Raw genomic sequence first — 22,100 nt, 5'->3', positions numbered from 1 at the left:
AGCACAGAGTAAATTGGTACACGAGTTCGGTACAAAAAGGCTACGTGTCGCGGGCCGCAGACCCACGACCCTTCCTTAAGGTTCAATGAAGTCGCATTTAGAGTTTAATCATTTTGGAATGTTGTATATAATCACATAGGTAAGTATAGTAAGTCGTTTCCAGGCTGTAACTCGATCAGTATCGGTAAAAATATGTCGTGCTGGTTAGTTGTCTAGTTAACAAATATCAATTTTGGACCCATGATAGACAGAGACTTCGAATGATCCTTTAAAGATAGATTTTAGCAGTTCACGCGTCCATGAGCTGAATAATACGGGACCAGTACTTTTGACGAATTTAACTGTTTGTTTTATATTTGAACAATTATTGAGCGCGATATTTATGAAATGTTGCAGATGTTAGCAGCAATAAATTGAACATAATTATAGTCATTGTATACATAAAGGCAGTAGATATATCACTTCATAATGATCCTTTACAACTGTTATTGTATAACCTCAATATGAATTATTGTTTGGTGGGACGCAATTTTGCAATCGATTGTGTGTTGTTTTTTTTTCTTTTACTCATAAATTGTGTTGATTGCATTTATTGTTGATATACAGCTTACGTCTTATTTCAATTAGGATGGATAGTTTTAATCCATCAAAGGTGGACACCCTGTTGAGAGCCGGAGTATGTTCAGTAAAGGTGTTATATTTTTATTGCTCAATATTATCCGCAGAAACAATAACGCTTTAACTAGCTCTTTCATTTCACATTTTATTACTTTTATAATCACCTAAGACTTTTGTTTGAAAAATAACTTATACAAGGTTTGCATTCTTTTGGTGACCAATCAAAAAAACTGATATTAAAAAGGAATATGCCATCTTGTGAACAGATATAAGGTAACCTCAGAGAATGAATGAGTGTCCAGCGGATGATTTCAAACCGTTTTGATTTTGAATGTCCAATGTCCAATGTCGTGCCAGCACAACATTCGATTTTGAATGTCCAATGTCCAATGTCGTGCCAGCACAACATTCGATTTTGAATGTCCAATGTCCAATGTCGTATGTTTAGCTAACTTCACACAGCTCAAAATTTATGTTTGTTATACATGTGCATGTATTGATTTTGAATAAAAGTTTCACGTTAAAGCACAATAGGTTTGGAATAAAACAACAATCTATCTGTCGAAGAATTTATTATTTGACTCTTATACACATAGCATTATTGATGCTACTGGCGTCCACAGTGGCATTCGCCTCCACGGCAAACCGGTACCAGATTTATGGGGCCTGAAAGTAAAGCCATGAATGTTTATCGAGAGCAATCGTCAAATTTCATTGCTGTATCTTCAAAAATAAGAAGGAATATATAACGATTAACGTCAAGGACATCCAGGAAAACCGTAATGTGTTTACAAATTTCAGAGAACAGTTATACATGTAAAATACATTATACACACTATTATACAGCTCATATAATTATTATATACCTACCGATATGAATGTTGCAGTTGATTGATATTCCACCAATGTGGGCATTATGACAATCAGCATTAGTCGCGCAATCTGTATTAAAGCAACAAGAATATTTCATTTTGGCACCAATTTGTACATCGCACGTTGCTACATGTTAATATACCGCAAACTCAAGATAAATCAGCCAAGTAAAGAATACAAACAGTTTTTCTATATGTTCTTGCTTTAATTACCAGTCTATATGCTTTTAAATAACCATTAAACTAACTCCGTCCTAGCGTGTCAAAGAGAATGAAATATGAAATATTAAAAAAAGCTAGCATCATCATGATTATGACTACTACCAATGACCAATGACCAATGGACGATTGATTGCATGAATTGTGTATATATAAAACTTTCTCATGACTCACCTCCAACTGTGCCTCCATGCGTGCAAACACACTTTCCGTCAGCACAATGTAGGTCCCAGCCGTCCCCGGTACACGTGGTAAGGGAACAGTCAGCCGCAGTGCCAGTAGTTGTGCAGATCTCCCCGTACACCGCGGCTGAAAATATTCAGTATTCATACGACCAGCTTAGAGCTGTTTAAATGACAGCTGACATGGGTAAACGTTTAAAGCTTGTCGTAGCAAATCTGATAATAGGATTCCAATCAGGCTGAGTTTAATGATGAGTTATGTCATTTCGTATTTCGTCCTTTCAGGATCGAAAAGACAAAGACAACGAAAAATCAGTGTGTAGCTTTGTTTACCCGAAAGCCGATAATTTGCAAAAAAGTGTGTCTATTTTTCGTGCGTTTTCCCGATTTTCGGTATTGTATGGGACAAAACAAGATTAATTGACGAGTAATTGAATAACCATATAGCCGCCATATTGCTAAGTTCCATACGTCTGATAACGTTTTAAAGAATGCACATTGTGCAACAACAACTAGATATTTAATTAAATAAACTTCGGTGTAATTTAAATTTAACAAACTAGCTAAGTTGTTCAATAGACGATTTCTTGTTAGTTCTTGACGCGAAAAATAGCTTACCAATAAGGCAGGCGAACACAAAGACGGCTTTCATGGCGGTGTTATGTCAGTAAACTAATACGAGACCCCAACATTGATAAGCCTTAAATAGCCCTGTTTTTAGGCCCTCCTCTTAAAGCGCCAGTAACAGTTGTGGTTCAAATAAATGTGTATGCTGTCTTTCTCTTTGTACAGGCAATGGACTTTCAATCAGAACTACATTTTTTGGTTTTGCCGACAATAAATCAGTAACGATCACAACATATCCACTTAATCAGTAAGGTCTATGGGTATACGAATGGTAACCAGATAGCAAAAAAAAAACGCACGGGGTTCCGAAGCGCTACAGTTGCGTGTTAGGCGTTGTATGCGCTACGATGCAAAATGGGTACAAAACAGATAGCTAACGCGAGCTGCAGAGTACGAGAAGTATATGAGAAGGTTAAAGAAGTGACTGTATGTAGGTTGGAGTAGGGACTGCATGGGGTTTGACCTTTATGGGTAGGTTGGAGTAGGGATTACATGGGGGTTTGACCTTTATGGGTAGGTTGGAGTAGGGACTGCGTGGGGGTGACCTTTATGGGTAGGTTGGAGAAAGGACTGCATGGGGGGTGACCTTTATGGGTAGGTTGGAGTAGGGACTGCATGAGGGTGACCTTTATGGGTAGGTCGGAGTAGAGACTGCATAGGGGTTTGACCTTTATGGGTAGGTTGGAGTAGGGACTGCATGGGGGTGACCTTTATGGGTAGGTTGGAGTAGGGACTGCATGGGGGGTGATCTTTATGGGTAGGTTGGAGTAGGGACTGCATGGGGGGTGACCTTTATGGGTAGGTTGGAGTAGGGACTGCATGGGGTGACCTTTATGGGTAGGTTGGAGTAGTGACTGCATGGGGTTTGACCTTTATGGGTAGGTTGGAGTAGGGATTGTATGGGGGGTGACCTTTATGGGTAGGTTGAAGTAGGGATGGTATTGGGGGGGGGGGCGGTGACCTTTATGGGTAGGTTGGAGTAGGGACTGCATGGGGGTGACCTTTATGGGTAGGTTGGAGTAGGAACTGCATGGGCCGTGAACTATACAGATATGTTGAAGAAGGGTTTGCAGTGATGTTGAACCTCGTTGGTTTGTTAAAGAAGGGACTGCATGGGGGACTACATTGGTAGGTTAAAACTTAACGAAGAAACTGCATTTGAACTGAAATTATCTTCGACACGAATGGGATTGCCAACCTTATTATTGAAATAAAGATTTTGAACTGAACCGTAGTTCTGCAACATGTTCTACTTTTTGCAACATGTGCCCTACTTTGAATGTATCACCAACTTTACGCACTTTTCAACTCACAGATAAGCGTCTAAGGTCATCCACGGGCATCCAGTTACAAACTATGCAAACAGGAGTGTCCACCAAAATATATTATTATTGAATTAAGGCTAAAAACTTAATAGTTTAAGAACTTGTTCATTTTTCTTTGGGTTTTTGAGATAAACTCTTTTACCACCGAACAACGTTTTAAGCAAACATCCTTCTCTACATGTTTTAGTGTTAAAGTGTTGGCGAAATTTGGAAAGGTATATTTTATTATAGTTCTTGTATTAAAATATAAATGACGTATGTTCGAAGAGTGAAGATGAGAGCTCGGAAACCGGTTTATCCCTACCACAAGATAGTCTGCCTCTTCGGTTCTACTAAACTCTTCAAGGCTGTGAATTCAGCATTTATTGACAACGTTTTATATTCTGTGATGTGCACTTAACAAGGACATTGTTCGTCCTCCTGTACTTCTATGAGTAAGAAAGTAGAGTATTTTTAATTTCGTTTTAAAAATGAATGGTATGTCGTCTAAACAAATGGGTTAACACAGACTGCCAGGGGCCTTGCTTAAGCCCTCTATTAATGGGGATTCATAAATGTGCTGAGGGGGTGTATGCAAATTTTGAAAACAATGGAGCAATCTGGTGCATACTGGAAAATGGAAAGGTTTAGGATAATAAATCAACAAATAAACCCTTTTCTCGGCAGATTTTTTCTCTAAAATAGGAAAAAATAAGGTCCGATAATGTGAATAACACTCAGATTGTCTTACAGAAATCTTAGTTTCTGTTCTTTTTGCCATTGACCAGTATAATAACATTTTCAATGACAATGTCTCTATGTCTGTTACATCATGTAGTCAAGTAAGCATAGTGATTCTGTAACTTTGGCTGAACTGTTTTATTTTTTGTCAGAATCATATGGATTCAGCCGCGTACTCGCGTATAGGCAGCTACGCGCCTGACTGCAAGTGCATCTCCTCATGATTTCTGTTGCAACGATATTTTTATTCAAAAGCTGTGTTTTTATTTTGTAAATATTTTGTAATGACCTTTTTATATAGTGTATGCGTTCCTATTATATTTGTGTGCCAGGTCAATTCAGTCAATTCAGAGTAGGAAAACGAATAATAATATATAAACTATTCTTCCAAATCTAAGCGAAATGTCATAGATTTTCACAAAGGTCGAGTATAGTCAGCATAAATAAGACATTGTTCCTTTGTCATAAACGTTTATATATAGAAAACGTAAACCACGACAGTAGACGATATCTGGCATAAGGTTGGTAAGACAGGCATGTGTGTTTCTGTTTAAAGAGTATTTGTACCACGATAAAAAAAAACCCATACGGACAAGCCTGGCTAAGATAACGCCCCATAAAGGTGACCGCACAAGCCACAATCAATGTCAAAACTACTAGTCCGGAGTTCCTCGATATTCTAAATAATACAAATATATCTTTTGTAGATCTCACGACTTTTATGTGAACTTAATGAAAGGTAAACTTCCTTATATATGTTATATTCTGAATTATAACCCCGTCGGTATAGGTGTAAAGTGCTAAGGTCAACTAAAAGTTTGCCGTGTTTCAAAAACTGTAGAGACGTTAGTGGGCCTTTAAGTATACGCAATTTTCATTGGCCGGTAAAGTCTATAATACAACTTCTTTGACATAGAGTTATACTGTTTGATCGTAAAGGAAACATACAAACATTGAAAATGAAGGTCGCTCTATGCTTGTTGGCTTTGGGTGAGTTAGCATTTCCCTAACGTTTCCTTATTTGCTGTATATAGTTTACATTTATGATTAGTTCTCCACAAATATGTTCCAAACCCGCCAAAAAATGTAAGGGTTTTCTAAATATGCCGCCATATGGGAATATTTCAATCATTTAGTGTTGTAGTGGAGCTTAGCGCGATATTTGGCATAGCGATATTGCCACGTTTAGTACGAATGATTTAACATTAACATAGAGTTCAGCTTTGTGGTACTGCAAGAAAATATGCAATGTTCGTTTACGATTATTTAGACTTATTTGTGAAACAGATCATACGTCAAATCGATATGTTATCATCTCCCTATATATATATTTAAATGCGCTCAATTTCTCTACTTCTAAGACGTATTCAATATAAATCTTCGCATTATCTTATTGCAAGAATTAAAAATGGACTATTTTGCCTCCTAAAGGGACTGTACACCAGGTTGGAACCAAAAAAAAGTTTTTTTCTGTAACGAATCTCAGGACAATTATCTAATAGAATGTGTTACGCTTTGATATCACAATTGTAATAATAATCGCCAACATTGCAGTCACGCGTCGTATCCACTGAGCTAAGACGGCTGTTACACTGTTAAATGTTCTTGCCGGTTGATGGAGACATTGGTTGCACTGCTAAATGTTCTTGCCGGTTGATGGAGTCATTGGTTACACTGTTAAATGTTCTTGCCGGTTGATCGAGCCATTGGGTACACTGTTAAATGTTCTTGCCGGTTGATGGAGCCATTGAGTACACTGTTAAATGTGCTTGCCGGTTGATGGAGTCATTGTGTACACTTTTAAATGTGCTTGCCGGTTGATGGAGCCATTGAGTACACTGTTAAATGTGCTTGCCGGTTGATGTAGCCATTGTGTACACTGTTAAATGTTCTTGCCGGTTGATGGAGACATTGATTGCACTGTTAAATGTTCTTCTTGCCGGTTGATGGAGACATTGGTTGCACTGCTAAATGTTCTTGCCGGTTGATCGAGCCATTGGGTACACTGTTAAATTTTCTTGCCGGTTGATGGAGCCATTGGTTACACTGTTAATTGTTCTTGCCGGTTGATGGAGTCATTGGGTAAACTGTTTAATGCGCATCCCGCTTGATCGAGCCATTGGGTACACTTTTAAATGTTCTTGCCGGTTGATGGAGACATTGGTTATACTGTTAAATGTTCTTGCCGGTTGATGGAGTCATTGGGTAAACTGTTTAATGCGCATCCCGGTTGATCGAGCCATTGGGTACTCTTTTAAATGTTCTTGCCGGTTGATGGAGCCATTGGTTACACTGTTAAATGTTCTTGCCGGTTGATGGAGCCATTGTGTACACTGTTAAATGTTCTTACCGGTTGATGGAGCCATTGGTTACATTGTTAAATGTTCTTGCCTGTTAATAGAACCATTGTGTACGCTGTTAAATGTTTTTGCAGGTTGATGGAGCCATTGGTTACACTGTTAAATGTTCTTGCCGGTTGATGGAGCCATTGGTTACATTGTTAAATGTTCTTGCCGGTTAATAGAACCATTGTGTACACTGTTAAACATCTTGCCGGTTGATGGAGCCATTGTGTACACTGTTAAATGTTCTTGCCGGTTGATGGAGACATTGTGTTCACGGTTAATTGTTCTTGCCGGTTGATCGAGCAATTGGGTACACTGTTAAACGCTTATGCCGGCTGATGGAGCCATTGTTTTCCACTGTTAAATGTTCTTGCCGGTTGATGGAGACATTGTGTTCACGGTTAAATGTTCTTGCCGGTTGATCGAGCCATTGGGTACACTGTTAAACGCTTATGCCGGCTGATGGAGCCAATGTTTACACTGTTAAATGTTCTTGCCGGTTGATTGAGCCATTGTGTACACTGTTAAATGTTCATGCTGGTTGATGGAGCCATTGGGTACACTGTTAAACGCTTATGCCAGCTGATAGAGCAATTGTTTACACTGTTAAATGTTCTTGCCGGCTAATGGAGCCATTGGTTACACTGTTAAATGTTCTTCTTTCCGGTTGATGGAGCCATTGTGTACACTGTTAAATGTTCATCCCGGTTGATGGAGCCATTGGGTACTCTTTTAAATGTTCTTGCCGGTTGATGGAGCCATTGGTTACACTGTAAAATGTTCTTGCCGGTTGATGGAACCATTGTGTACACTGTTAAATATTCATCCCGGTTGATGGAACCATTGGATACTCTTTTAAATGTTCTTGCCGGTTGATGTAGCCATTGGTTACACTGTTAAATGTTCTTGCCGGTTGATGGAGACATTGTGTACACTGTTAAATGTTCTTGCCGGTTGATGGAGACATTGGTTCCACTGTTTAATGTTCATGCCGGTTGATGGAGACATTGTGTTCACTGTTAAATGTTCTTGCCGGTTGATCGAGCCATTGGGTACACTGTTAAACGCTTATGCCGGTTGATGGAGACATTGTGTACACTGTTAAATGTTCTTGCCGGTTGATGGAGACATTGTGTACACTGTTAAATGTTCTTCTTGCCGGTTGATGGAGACATTGGTTGCACTGTTAAATGTTCTTGCCGGTTGATGGAGACATTGGTTCCACTGTTTAATGTTCATGCCGGTTGATGGAGACATTGTGTTCACTGTTAAATGTTCTTACCGGTTGATCGAGCCATTGGGTACACTGTTAAACGCTTATGCCGGCTGATGGAGCCATTGTTCACACTGTTAAATGTTCTTGCCGGTTGATGGAGCCATTGTGTACACTGTTAAATGTTCTGCCGGTTGATCGAGCCATTGGTTACACTGTTAAATGTTCTTGCCGGTTGATGGAGCCATTGGTTACACTGTTAAATGTTCTTGCCGGTTGATCGAGCCATTGGTTACACTGTTAAAAGCTCTTGCCGGTTGATGGAGCCATTGGTTACACTGTTAAATGTTCTTGCCGGTTGATGGAGACATTGGTTACACTGTTAAATGTTCTTGCAGGTTGATGGAGTCATTGGGTACACTGTTAAACGTCTTGCCGGTTGATGGAGTCATTGGGTACACTGTTAAGTGTTCTTGCCGGTTGATCGAGCCATTAGGTACACTGTTAAATGTTCTGGCCGGTTGATCGAGCAATTGGTTACACTGTTAATTGTTCTTGCCGGTTAATTGAGCCATTGGTTACACTGTTAATGATGGAGGCATTGGTTACGCTGTTAAATGTTCTTGCCGGTTGATGGAATCATTGGGTAAACTGTTAAATGTTCATCCCGGTTGATGGAGCCATTGGATACTCTTTTAAATGTTCTTGCCGGTTGATGGAGCCATTGGTTACACTGTTAAATGTTCTTGCCGGTTGATGGAACCATTGTGTACACTGTTAAATGTTCATCCCGGTTGATGGAGCCATTGGGTACTCTTTTAAATGTTCTTGCCGGTTGATGGAGCCATTGGTTACACTGTTAAATATTCTTGCCGGTTGATGGAGCCATTGTGTACACTGTTAAATGTTCATCCCGGTTGATGGAGCCATTGGGTACTCTTTTAAATGTTCTTGCCGGTTGATGTAGCCATTGGGTACACTGTTAAATGTTCATCCCGGTTGATCGAGCCATTGGTTACACTGTTAAATGTTCTTGCCGGTTGATCGAGCCATTGGGTACACTGTTAAATGTTCTTGCCGGTTGATTGAGCCATTGGTTACACTGTTAATTGTTCTTGCCGGTTGATGTAGCCATTGGTTGCATTGTTATATGTTCTTGCCGGTTGATGGTGCCATTGATTGCACTGTTAAATGGTCATGTCATGTCAAAATACACTACTGACCTGTTCAATAACAGCGACATGTCAACATACACTACTGACCTGTTCAATCACAGCGACATGTCAACATACACTACTGGCCTCATCAATAACAGCGACATGTCAACATACACTACTGACCTGTTCAATAACAGCGACATGTCAACATACACTACTGATCTATTCAATAACAGCGACATGTCAACATACACTACTGACCTCGGCAATAACAGCGACATGTCAACATACACTACTGACCTGTTCATTAACAGCGACATGTCAATATACACTACTGACCTCAGCAATAACAGCGACATATCAACATACACTACTGACCTCGTCAATAACAGCGACATGTCAATATACACTACTGACCTCGTCAATAACAGCGACATGTCAACATACACTACTGACCTCTTCAATAACAGCGACATGTCAACATACACTACTGACCTGTTCAATCACAGCGACATGTCAATATACACTACTGATCTATTCAATAACAGCGACATGTCAACATACACTACTGACCTCGGCAATAACAGCGACATGTCAACATACACTACTGACCTGTTCATTAACAGCGACATGTCAATATACACTACTGACCTCGGCAATAACAGCGACATATCAACATACACTACTGACCTCGTCAATAACAGCGACATGTCAATATACACTACTGACCTCGTCAATAACAGCGACATGTCAACATACACTACTGACCTCTTCAATAACAGCGACATGTCAACATACACTTCTAACCTCATCAATAACAGCGACATGTCAACATACACTACTGATCTATTCAATAACAGCGACATGTGAACATACACTACTGATCTCTTCAATAACAGCGACATGTCAATATACACTACTGACCTCGGCAATAACAGCGACATGTCAACTTACACTACTGATCTCTTCAATAACAGCGACATGTCAATATACACTACTGACCTCGTCAATAACAGCGACATGTCAACATACACTACTGATCTATTCAATAACAGCGACATGTCAACATACACTGCTGGCCTCATCAATAACAGCGACATGTCAACATACACTACTGATCTATTTAATAACAGCGACATGTCAATATACACTACTGATCTATTCAATAACAGCGACATGTCAACATACACTACTGATCTCTTCAATATCAGCGACATGTCAATATACACTACTGATCCCGGCAATAACAGCGACATGTCAACATACACTACTGACCTCGTCAATAACAGCGACATGTCAACATACGTTACTGACCTCGTCAATAACAGCGACATGTCAACATACACTACTGACCTCGTCAAGGTCAACGTTATTTCAACATACACTACTGACCTCTTCAATGTTAACGTCATGTCAACATACACTACTGACCTCTTCAATGTTAACGTCATGTCAATATACACTACTGACCTCGTCAAGGTCAACGTTATTTCAACATACACTACTGACCTCTTCAATGTTAACGTCATGTCAACATACACTACTGACCTCGTCAAGGTCAACGTTATTTCAAGATTCACTACTGACCTCTTCAATGTTAACGTCATGTCAACATACACTACTGACCCCTTCAATGTCAACGTCATGTCAATATACACTACAGACCTCTTCAAGGTCAACGTCATGTCAATATACACTACTGACCTCTTCAATATCAACGTTATGTCGACATACACTACTGACCTCTTTAATGTCAACGTCATGTCAATATACACTACTGACCTCTTCAATATCAACGTTATGTCGACATACACTACTGACCTCTTCAATGTCAACGTCATGTCAACATACATTACTGACCCCTTCAATGTCAACGTCATGTCAATATACACTATTTACCCCTTCAATGTCAACGTCATGTCAACATACACTACTGACCTCTTCAATGTCAACGTCATCTCAACATACACTACTGACCTCTTAAATGCCAACGTTATGTCAACATACACTATTGACCCCTTCAATGTCAAGACACACTACTGACCTCTTCAATGTCAACATCATGTGACCTCTTCAATGTCAACATCATGTGACCTCTTCAATGTCAACATCATGTGACCTCTCCAATGTCAACATCATGTGACCTCTTCAATGTCAACATCATATGACCTCTTCAATGTCAACATCATGTGACCTCTTCAATGTCAACATCATGTGACCTCTTCAATGTCAACATCATGTGACCTTTTCAATGTCAACGTCATGTAAACATATACTACTGACTTCTCTGATTCCAATTTTTATTGTTGCTGTACTTTGCATTTACATATTTTCACATTTTGTTAAAATATATAATAACACATGTTATCAAATATTGTAGCAAAACAAATGCCGATTCCATGAGAAATCAGCTGTATGACGTATATTGTCCACTCTCGTATGTCATATCTATATGTATACACAACTTTGTTTACGGTAGCATTTTCACCCACTTGCCTACTTTAACTTTCCAGTTGTGATGGTGACGTCGGAACAATGCAACAGAAATGAAGATTGTTCGCATACGGCCTGTGCCAGCAACCCCAATTGGACCATAATGTGCGAACAAAACGTGTGTCTTTGTGATATAAGTATGTGTACTTTTTTTAGTCCGACTATTTTCTATCTGATAACCAAAAATTCCGTCGTGGGTCCGCAGTCCAGAGGAATGATGCTCATGAGCTACAGTAAATTCTTAATAACATCAAGTAGCGAGCGAATATACGCCACTCGGGGTTGGGTTAGGATAAGGGTAAGGGTAAGTTTTATAAACAAAGTGGCACTAAACAGCCGCCTATCTTATATGGTTATATTAGTAGGCGTGCTTCTTCCGCCTTCTACCGTATGTTATACATACACCAACCTGAAATAACTAGCGTCTTCCTTGAGGGACATTAAACGGACACTATGTTGGTCGGTGTGTTTTTTTTAATTATTATTTGAGTTTATCAAGGTCTGCCCGCGCCCATTGGCTACATTATAGCTTGACCTCGCCGTGACGCCATCACGATTTCAATTCTGTTTAAATGCCATAAGTGACATGAGATCGAAGTGACAGCAATTTAAAGTCAAATCCAGACATTGGAAAACTTTAAGAAATAGGGTGATATCCAAGAGATCCGTTTGAAAGAGTATTGCATGCCGATTAATATGTAAAATATGTTACCGATAAACACTATACAGATGAAGTTTTGCCGTTTGAGTCCTTGTTCTTTATTTCAGCTGAAATTGTGCGCGAGGCCAAACAAGCTTGTTTATGATATTGTTACGGTACCTGAACATATTGTTTTACTACACACCAAACCAATCAAACGATATCAAAATAATATTGAGTCCCCACTCCAGGCGTCCAACATTCACAAAATGTACAATTGATACCTTAAAGAACCAGGGTATTTCTAACCAGGACCACATTTAGTCTGTGCCATACAATCTAACTAGACTATTACTCTCATGGATAGTGCGTCATAAAATAACGTACACCGCCGCATTCCCTCCATAAGACTAGTGACATTGGATCCCTTTTACATTTCAGATCATCCTTGTGTTGGCGCAGACACCAAAGTATGTCAGGACAATTATGGAAGCTGCTCCGATAACAACTTCCTTCAATCCTCCTGGCATTGCGTTGACGGCAAATGTGCCTGTAGTTATGGCGGATTCGGAAGTTGCTTGAGCCACCCAAATCCTCTACAGTGTTTTGCTGCACGTAAGTTCTAGCGAAGTGTTAGTTTGTACAAATAGGACTTAGTGGAAAGTTGGTGTTTACATTTAGGTCATAGAAAAGTGTTAGAATATACAGGTATGTCGTAGTTACGAGTAAGTTTATACAAATAGGATGTAGTGGATTTTTAGTGTATACAAGTAGGTAAAATTAAAAGCGTTAATTTGTATCAGTAGGTCCTAGTAAAGCGTTAGTATATACCAGTAGGTCCTAGTGAAATGTTAGTTTATACAGGTAGGTCCTAGTAAAGTGTAAGTATATACCAGTAGGTCCTAGTGAAGTGTTATTTTATACAGGTAGGTCCTAGTTAAGCGTTATTTTATACAGGTAGGTCCTAGTTAAGCGTTAGGTTATACAGGTAGGCCCTAGTTAAGCGTTAGTTTATACAGGTAGGCCCTAGTTAAGCGTTAGGTTATACAGGTAGGCCCTAGTTAAGCGTTAGTTTATACAGGTAGGCCCTAGTGAAAAGTTAGTTTATACAGGTAGGCCCTAGTTAAGCGTTAGTTTATACAGGTAGGCCCTAGTTAAGCGTTAGTTTATACAGGTAGGTCCTAGTGAAGCGTTATTTTATACAGGTAGGCCCTAGTTAAGCGTTAGTTTATACAGGTAGGCCCTAGTTAAGCGTTAGTTTATACAGGTAGGTCCTAGTGAAGCATTAGTTTATACCAATAGGTCCTAGTAAAGCATTAGTCTATACCAGTAGGTCCTATTGAAGCTTTAGTTTGTACCAGTAGGTCCTAGTGAAGCATTAGTTTATACCAATAGGTCCTAGTAAAGCATTAGTTTATACCAGTAGGACCTAGTAAAGCGTTAGTTTATACCAGTAGGTCCTAGTGAAGTGTAAGTTTATATCAGTAGGACCTAGTAAAGCGTTAGTTTATACCAGTAGGTCCTAGTGAAGTGTTAGTCTATACCAGTAGGTCCTAGTGAAGTGTTAGTTTATACTAGTAGGTCCTAGTCAAGTGTTAGTTTATACAGGTAGGTCCTAGCGAAGTGTTAGTTTTTACCTGTAGGTCCTATTGAAGCTTTAGTTTATACCAGTAGGCCAAATTGAAGCTTTAGTTTATACCAGTAGGTCCTGTCGAAGCTTTAGTTTATACCAGTAGGTCCTAGTGAAGCATTAGTTTATACCAGTAGGTCCTATTGAAGCTTTAGTTTATACCAGTAGGTCCTATTGAAGCTTTAGTTTATACGAGTAGGTCCTATTGAAGCTTAAGTTTATACCAGTAGGTCATTTTGAAGCTTTAGTTTATACCAGTAGGTCCTAGTGAAGCATTAGTTTATACCAGTAGGTCCTATTGAAGCTTTAGCTTATATCAGTAGGTCCTAGTGATGCATTATTTCATACCAGTAGGTCCTAGTAAAGCTTTAGTTTATACCAATAGGTCCTATTGAAGCTTTAGTTTATACCAGTAGGTCCTATTGAAGCTTAAGTTTATACCAGTAGGTCCTATTGAAGCTTTAGTTTATACCAATAGGTCCTATTGAAGCTTTAGTATATACCAGTAGGTCCTAGTGAAGCATTAGTTTATACCAGTAGGTCCTATTGAAGCTTTAGCTTATATGAGTAGGTCCTAGTGATGCATTATTTCATACAAGTAGGTCCTAGTAAAACATTAGTTTACACCAGTAGGTCGTATTGAAGCTTCAGTTTATACCAGTAGGTCCTAGTGAAGCATTAGTTTATACCAGTAGGTCCTATTGAAGCTTTAGCTTATATCAGTAGGTCCTAGTGATGCATTATTTCATACCAGTAGGTCCTAGTAAAGCATTAGTTTATACCAGTAGGTCCTTGTAAAGCATTAGTTTGCACCAGTAGGTCCTATTGAAGCTTCAGTTTATACCAGTAGGTCCTAGTGAAGTGTTAGTTTATACCAGTAGGTCCTAGTGAAGCGTTAGTTTACACCAGTAAGTCGTATTGAAGCTTCAGTTTATACCAGTAGGTCCTAGTGAAGTGATAGTTTATACCAGTAGGTCCTAGTGAAGCGTTAGTTTATACCAGTAGGTCCTAGTGAAGTGTTAGTTTATACCAGTAGGTCCTAGTGAAGTGTAAGTTTACACCAGTAGGTCCTATTAAAGCTTCAGTTTTTACCAGTAGGTCCTAGTGAAGTGTTAGTTTATACCAGTAGGTCCTAGTGAAGCGTTATTTTATACCAGTAGGACCTAGTTAAGTGTTAGATTAAACATGTAGGTCATAGTGAAGTGTTAGTTTATACCAGTAGGTCCTAGTGAAGCATTAGTTTATACCAGTAGATCCTATTTAAGCTTTAGCTTATATCAGTAGGTCCTAGTAATGCATTATTTCATACCAGTAGGTCCTAGTAAAGCAATAGTTTATACCAGTAGGTCCTTGTAAAGCATTAGTTTACACCAGTAGATCCTATTGAAGCTTCAGTTTATACCAGTAGGACCTAGTGAAGTGTTAGTTTATACCAGTAGGTCCTAGTGAAGCGTTAGTTTATACCAGTAGGACCTAGTTAAGTGTTATATTATGCATGTAGGTCATAGTGAAGTGTTAGTTTATATAGGTAGGTCATAATAAAGCTTAAGTTTATACCAATAGGATCTAGCTAAGTGTTAGTTTGTACAAAAAGGACTTAGCGAAGTGTTACTTTATACAAGTAGGACCTAGTCAAGTGTTAGATTATATAGAAGGACCTAGTTAAGTGTTAGATTATGCAGGTAGGTCCTAGTGAAGTGTAAGTTTATACAGGTAAGTCCTAGTTAAGCGTTAGTTTATACAGGTAGGTCCTAGTAAAGCGTTAGTTTATTCCAGTAGGTCCTAGTGAAGTGTTAGTTTATTCCAGTAGGTCCTAGTGAAGTGTTAGTTTATGCAGGTAGGTCCTAGTTAAGCGTTAGTTTGTACAGGTAGATCCTAGTAGATCGTTAGTTTATACCAGTAGGATCTAGCTAAGTGTAAGTTTATACAAGCAGGACCTAGTGAAGTGTCCGTTTATTCAAGTAGGTCCTAGTGAAGTGTTAGTTTTTACCAGGAAGACCTAGTGAAGTGTTAGTTTATACAATTAGGACCTAGTGAAGTGTCCGTTTATTCAAGTAGGTCCTAGTGATGTTTTAGTTAATACAAGGAAGATCTAGTGAAGTGTCAGTTTATACAAGAAGGACCTAGTGAAGTGTCAGTTTATACAAGTAAAACCTAGTGAGGTGTTAGATAATACAAGGAAGACCTAGTGAATTGTCAGTTTATACATAGAAGACCTAGTGAAGTGTCAGTTTATACAAGAAGGACCTAGTGAAGTGTCAGTTTATACAGGTATACTCTAGTGAAGTGTTAGTTTATACAAGGAAGACCTAGTGAAATGTCAGTTTATACATGGAAGACCTAGTAAAGTGTCAGTATATACAAGCAGGTCCTAGTGAAGTGTTAGATTATACAAGTAGGCCCTAGTGAAGTGTTAGTTTATACAAGTAGGACCTAGTTAAGTGTTAGTTTATACAAAGAAGACCTAGTGAAGTGTCAGTTTATCCAAGTAGGACCTAGTTAAGTGTCAGATTATACAAGAAGGTCCTAGTGAAGTGTTAGTTTATACAAGTAGGCCCTAGTGAAGTGTTAGTTTATACAAGTAGGACCTAGTTAAGTGCTAGTTTATACAAGAAAGACCTAGTGAAGTGTCAGTTTATCCAAGTACGTCCTTGTGAAATGTTAGTTAATACAAGTAGGACCTAGTTTAGTTTCAGTTAATACAAGTAGGTCCTAGTGAAGTGTTAGTTTATACAAGTAGGACCTAGTGAAGTGTTAGCTTATACAAGGAAGACTTAGTGAAGTGTCAGTTTATACAAGTAGGGGTTAATGAAGTGTCAGTTTATAAACGGGTAGACCTAGTGAAGTGTCAGTTTATACCAGTAGGTCCTAGTGAAGTGTTAGTTTATACTAGTAGGACCTAGTTAAGTGTTAGTTTATACAAGTAGGTCCTAGTGAAGTTTTAGTTTATACAAGTAGGACCTAGTGAAGTGTTAGCTTATACAAGGAAGACCTAGTGAAGTGTCAGTTTATACAAGTAGGGGTTAGTGAAGTGTCAGTTTATACAAGGTAGACCTAGTGAAGTGTCGGTTTATACCAGTAGGTCCTAGTGAAGTGTTAGTTTATACAAGTAGGACCTAGTGAAGTGTTAGTTTATACAAGTAGGTCCTAGTAAAGTGTCAGTTTATACAAGTATGACCCAGTATAGTGTTAATTTATACGAGAAGAACCTAGTAAAGTGTCAGTTTATACAAATAGGACCTAGTGAAGTGTCAGTTTATACAAGAAGGACCTAGTGAAGTGTAAGTGTAATATCGTTAGAGCCATCTCTCTTTTCACCTGTGTCTATAGAATACTCGACTTAAACTTTCCTCTTGATGTCGTACATACCATAACCGTTGACTAATAAGTCTTTGTCCGAGTTTCTCGAAAAAACCTAAGTGATTACTCGATAAATTACTCAAATATTCACTTATTTATTTACTCAACCTAATTAACCACTTTACATCCTAGCATGGTTCAAAAGTGTTTTACTATGTTATGATCATATTATCTCAAAGATTATATTGATTTAGGTGTCTGGAAAGGATTTGTCTAAGAGCACTATATTTGCTTGAGTAATTAATTACTCAAAAGTCATAAGTGCAATAATTATCTGTTTCCTTTGCAAATTTTAAAGAAGATTATTTACGCACAAATTTTGGTTTGATTATTAAGAAATACAACAGGAGTCAAAGAATTTAAGAACGAAAATGTTTTATTTTTATTTTTATTCACAGGAAGTTAATTGTGTTGGGCAAGAATTGTAGCTTGTATGACATACAACACCCATGTTTACATGTCTTACATATTGACTCGACGCTTTATAAATTGTTCACAAAATACACGCATACATGTAAAACTTTCACCGACAAAACAGTTAACTGGTTCTCTTACTCGACCTAGTAGGGCTTCAACCTCTTATATCTATATGTTAGTGCGTCTATACCACGTGACAAATAACGTCACAAATGCTACGTCGGAAGCGGCGTAGACTGCGCCATGTTACATTTCATAAGATGAATGAATAGTAGAAGTCTTCATTCAGAGCAAAATATTGCCTTCCTACGTAGCATTTATGACGTAATTTATCACGTGGTATACACACACTGTATGTGATGTCAGGAATGACAATAAGCAGACATGAAGCTGATCCCGTCAGTGTGGGTGACTGGTTTTGAGTTAAATATGATCGGATATTTAAAGGCGATTGGCGTACGGTTGCAGGGCCTTCGTTCAGGGGTGGTATTTAATATGCGACTTAAGTCAGTCTTATGGTCATACATCATTGACTGCTTTTACTGAATAGGTCCGTTATTCAAATCGAGTAATCCGATTAGCTACATCGTTCTTTGATCCAATCAAGCCCAATATTAAGTTGTAAAATACAAGACGTGTCGTTGTCAAGGAAATAAGTCATGTGGCAAAAAAGTGACGATTTTTTTTCTTGCGAGGTTTCGTGCCACATGAACACGCAATCGTTACTATGTTTACAATTTTTCAAAATGATTCTTAAATTTAATATTACACAAGTTGGTTTGATATCTGTCTTTACGTTTAAACTTTGTTTTAGTTGTTAAAGGGACTGTCTCACATATTGGCACCAAAAAACGTTGTTGTTTTTTTGTAACGAATCTCAGGACAATTATCTAATAGAATGTGTTACGCTTTGATGTCAAAATTGTAAAAAAGGTACCAAAATGTTTAAAAAAAAATGTGTCGGAGCCCGGGTTCGAACCCGCGTCGCCAAAATTGAAATCTAGCGTCTTCCATACTAATCTATCAAGGCTTTTACATATAGGGTGACATAATTAAGCTATAGACCTACCTCCGCAATATCACGTGATAACGCCAACTAGCCAATCACGCAAAAGGAATGAATTCTACCCGGTAGACATACCCAGTAACTTTTTTATGGAAAAATACGAAATAACTGCTAAACTTAAATAAATTGTAAACTATGTGGTACTTCAATAATTAAGTTTCAATGCATTGAACACATCGATGCCAAGTTTATGTCATTTTTCGACAATTTTTTTTCGCTATTTTTTCATCTGTGAGACAGTCCTTTTAACAAGAATACATCAACATGACTTATTTTCGCAGACGACGTTACATAGGACAAAGTAGTACCTCCGGTATAGCAGATGATGCAAGAACACTTATGTATTCATGCATTGTGTCAAGACTAAATATATAGTCCCCTAGTCGTAAAACTGACTTTTGAGGAAGTGCTGTACAATAACACTTCAACAGTCAGGTTTTGAAATTAGTAAAACATAAAACAAGAAAATAGAAACTAGAAGTAGCAGTAGAATTGGGGGAAAGGCAGGGTGAAATTATTATTTTGTCAAGTCGTTTACAAATGACAGTATTTCTTTACTTATTTCGAAAATATGTTGTTTTTTATATACACGCAGCCATCAATTTCTCCCTCTATATATATAAATATACCATATGTCTGAAAATAGCTCATTGAGCTTATGTTTCTTGTAAGCATATACTCGTCTTTAAATAAGGATTCTTGTGTCTTGAATGTTCCTAACAACGTTTTAGTCAATAGAAATCAATATGATCTTATAGTGATAATTAGATACAAATTGCTTCTTCGGACGGTAGACCGACATTTAATTATACTCTTTTTTAGTGTTTCGTTAAACAAATCATATTTTGCGTTTATATTTTCAGTCGGGAAGTAAACACGTCAGGAGACTTACATATGCAGACCACATCGCTTTTGGACTGAACTGTTTCTTGGAAATATGCAAAAATAAAAGTGATGTAAAGTTGAAAGAAATGTTCTAACTGTATTTTTAATAACTTTGGTGGGCAGCCCCAACTTCTCGAAAGATATTAAAGCTGCACCCTCACAGATATACCAGTTTTACAACTTTTTTTATTTTTTTGTCTTGGAAAGAGCAAATATTTGCATAAATTTCTTCAAACCAATGATATAAGATGGCTGATTAAAAATCTGCGCTATATTTTTTGTCAGCAGTCTCATATAACTGGTTTTCATGGATTTTCGCAAAAATTGGCTCGTTCCAAGACAAACAATTAAAAAAGTGTCAAAACGTTCAATCTGTGAGAGTGCAGCTTTAAGCGTAATAAGCTTTAGTAACGTATTTCGTTTAACCAAAATTATGGTGACATAAAACCGCCGTAAGATAACCTGCTAACGTTCGCGAATTGTTTCGTGTTCACCACTTAATTTTCGCGATAGTTATCTAGATATCTAGATAATATTCGCGTTACGTTTTTGGTAACGTAACTATCATTAGACTTATAAAAACAGGCTTAAAAGTGCCCAGAACTGCCACCTTTTTTAGCTGTACAACAGTAACAGGTTATCTAGTTATGGTTTGCGAATTATACTTAATAAGTAACATACTAACTGGTTAACGTAAAAAGACTCGTGTTACCATTTAGCTATAAATGCATTCCAGATTCAGGCGCTAACAGAATTTCACTTCGTAAAGGGTAACACGAATCTTATTACGTTTATCACAGTGATTTGATGGGAATGAACTCCTGCTTTGGTGTCATTTGACCTGTAGAAAATTTAGTGACATTAAACCTAAAATATTTATTTTTATCTTCAGGCTTATCAAAGGGGTCACTCCTACCAACGATCTAGCATAAAATGACTATGAATTACTGCAGTTTAACAATATCAGAAAATCTCGAAATGACTAAATAGAGTCCTCTCTATCATTGAATATGTTCAAGACTGGAGATGGAAATAAAATCAACAAAAAAACAAAATCTTGTTATTTTTGGTACAACAATAGTTTTCTTCCGATCACTGACCAATTACTGCCTGAATGTTGTTCACATCATTAAATCTTAACAGCAATTCGATATTGATCAATATTATTAAGTTTCATTTAAATTATCACATGATGGTTAATACTGCCTAGGTACTGTTCACAATCTTAACCTAAGTTTTATATTAAACACTTAAGTTTCATTTGAATTATCACATGACTGGTAATACTGACTAGATGCTGTTCGCAATCATAACACTGTTCACATTATAAACACAAGTTAGCTCAATTTGGTCCCAAAATGACTTTCAAACACCATTTCAGACCAAACCATGAGTCTGAATACTGTTATAAGATGGCCATGCTAGTCCTCCGGTAGTTATGGGTTCGAATCCCAAACCAGGACACACTTTTCTTCCCAGGTTTATACACAGCAAAAGAAAGTAAAAACTATTTTGAACTTATTATGTGCAGCGTTTTTTTATATATGGCGCAAACACGGAATATAATAGGTCCGTGGCACCGGCACAAATAAAAACATTTAAGTCAGAGTAAAAAAACGCCAGAATAATATTTTTCAGGAGGAACTCAATCAAATTTCTTTGTCGACTGTCGTGGACATCATTATATCAAATGAATTGACAGTCTTTGTCTCTAGCACGTTTTTTACTTCTGTTTTTGACAGAACCTCTATGACATTGAATTTGACCCCGAATTGTATCAACACGTAGCCCGGCATGTCAATTGGTATGATGTCGATCTCCCTTCATGTTTACATGCATTTCGAGCTGTTCGATATGCACATACATTCTTTATGAAAGTATTAAAGGGAATTCTTATGTTAATAATATCGGAGGCAGTATCATTTTCATCTATTTTAACATATATATATACTGTTTTGTTGTCCAAGAAATAGTTTAACTGTAACCAGTCTGCCATGTATCTTCGAGCGTTGTTGTCCAATCAAACGTCTGGATAAAAAAATCAGCGCTTACGATTGGACGACTGGCTATAGAAACGATGAAAAGTGTATATGGAAGAAGTTGTCTTTCTTTCCCCGACGTTTTATTTCAATCGACGAGTAAAAGAGCAGAGTTAATAAAACAGTTTGAGATTTTCATTTTTTTTTCTGAAATCGCGCTTTTTTGAGCGGCGGGTTTGTAAAACGAACAATAAAATCAGTGGCCTTATTGCCATTAACTAAATGATTGAAATTTCACAAACCCGTTATTCTTCAGGCGCTGTTGTATTCTGGCGACACGGTCATTTTGCAA

At 37.9% G+C, this 22,100-nt stretch overlaps 1 protein-coding gene and 1 long non-coding RNA gene across 2 annotated transcripts; one reads left to right on the top strand and one right to left on the bottom strand.

Annotated features, from left to right (window-relative positions):
* Positions 1-1,173: 1,173 nt before the first annotated feature.
* On the bottom strand, positions 1,174-2,571 carry LOC128204069 (uncharacterized). Its single transcript, XM_052905406.1, has 4 exons — positions 2,510-2,571; positions 1,884-2,018; positions 1,489-1,560; positions 1,174-1,284 (listed from the first exon to the last, which is right to left on the bottom strand). Exons 1-4 carry the CDS (start codon positions 2,541-2,543, stop codon positions 1,226-1,228), a joined length of 300 nt encoding a protein of 99 aa, XP_052761366.1. The 5' UTR covers positions 2,544-2,571; the 3' UTR covers positions 1,174-1,225.
* A 10,287-nt stretch (positions 2,572-12,858) lies between these two features.
* On the top strand, positions 12,859-19,856 carry LOC128206593 (uncharacterized). The gene is made up of 2 exons (XR_008256511.1): positions 12,859-13,026; positions 19,748-19,856. It is a non-coding gene; the product is annotated as an uncharacterized LOC128206593 (long non-coding RNA).
* The last annotated feature ends 2,244 nt before the right edge of the window (positions 19,857-22,100 follow it).

Source organism: Mya arenaria, chromosome 10 (assembly GCF_026914265.1).
Source record: "Mya arenaria isolate MELC-2E11 chromosome 10, ASM2691426v1".
Taxonomy (NCBI): Eukaryota; Metazoa; Mollusca; class Bivalvia; order Myida; family Myidae; genus Mya; species Mya arenaria.
Note: the sequence above shows the minus strand (reverse complement) of the source record. Positions and strands in the feature narration are given on the sequence as shown.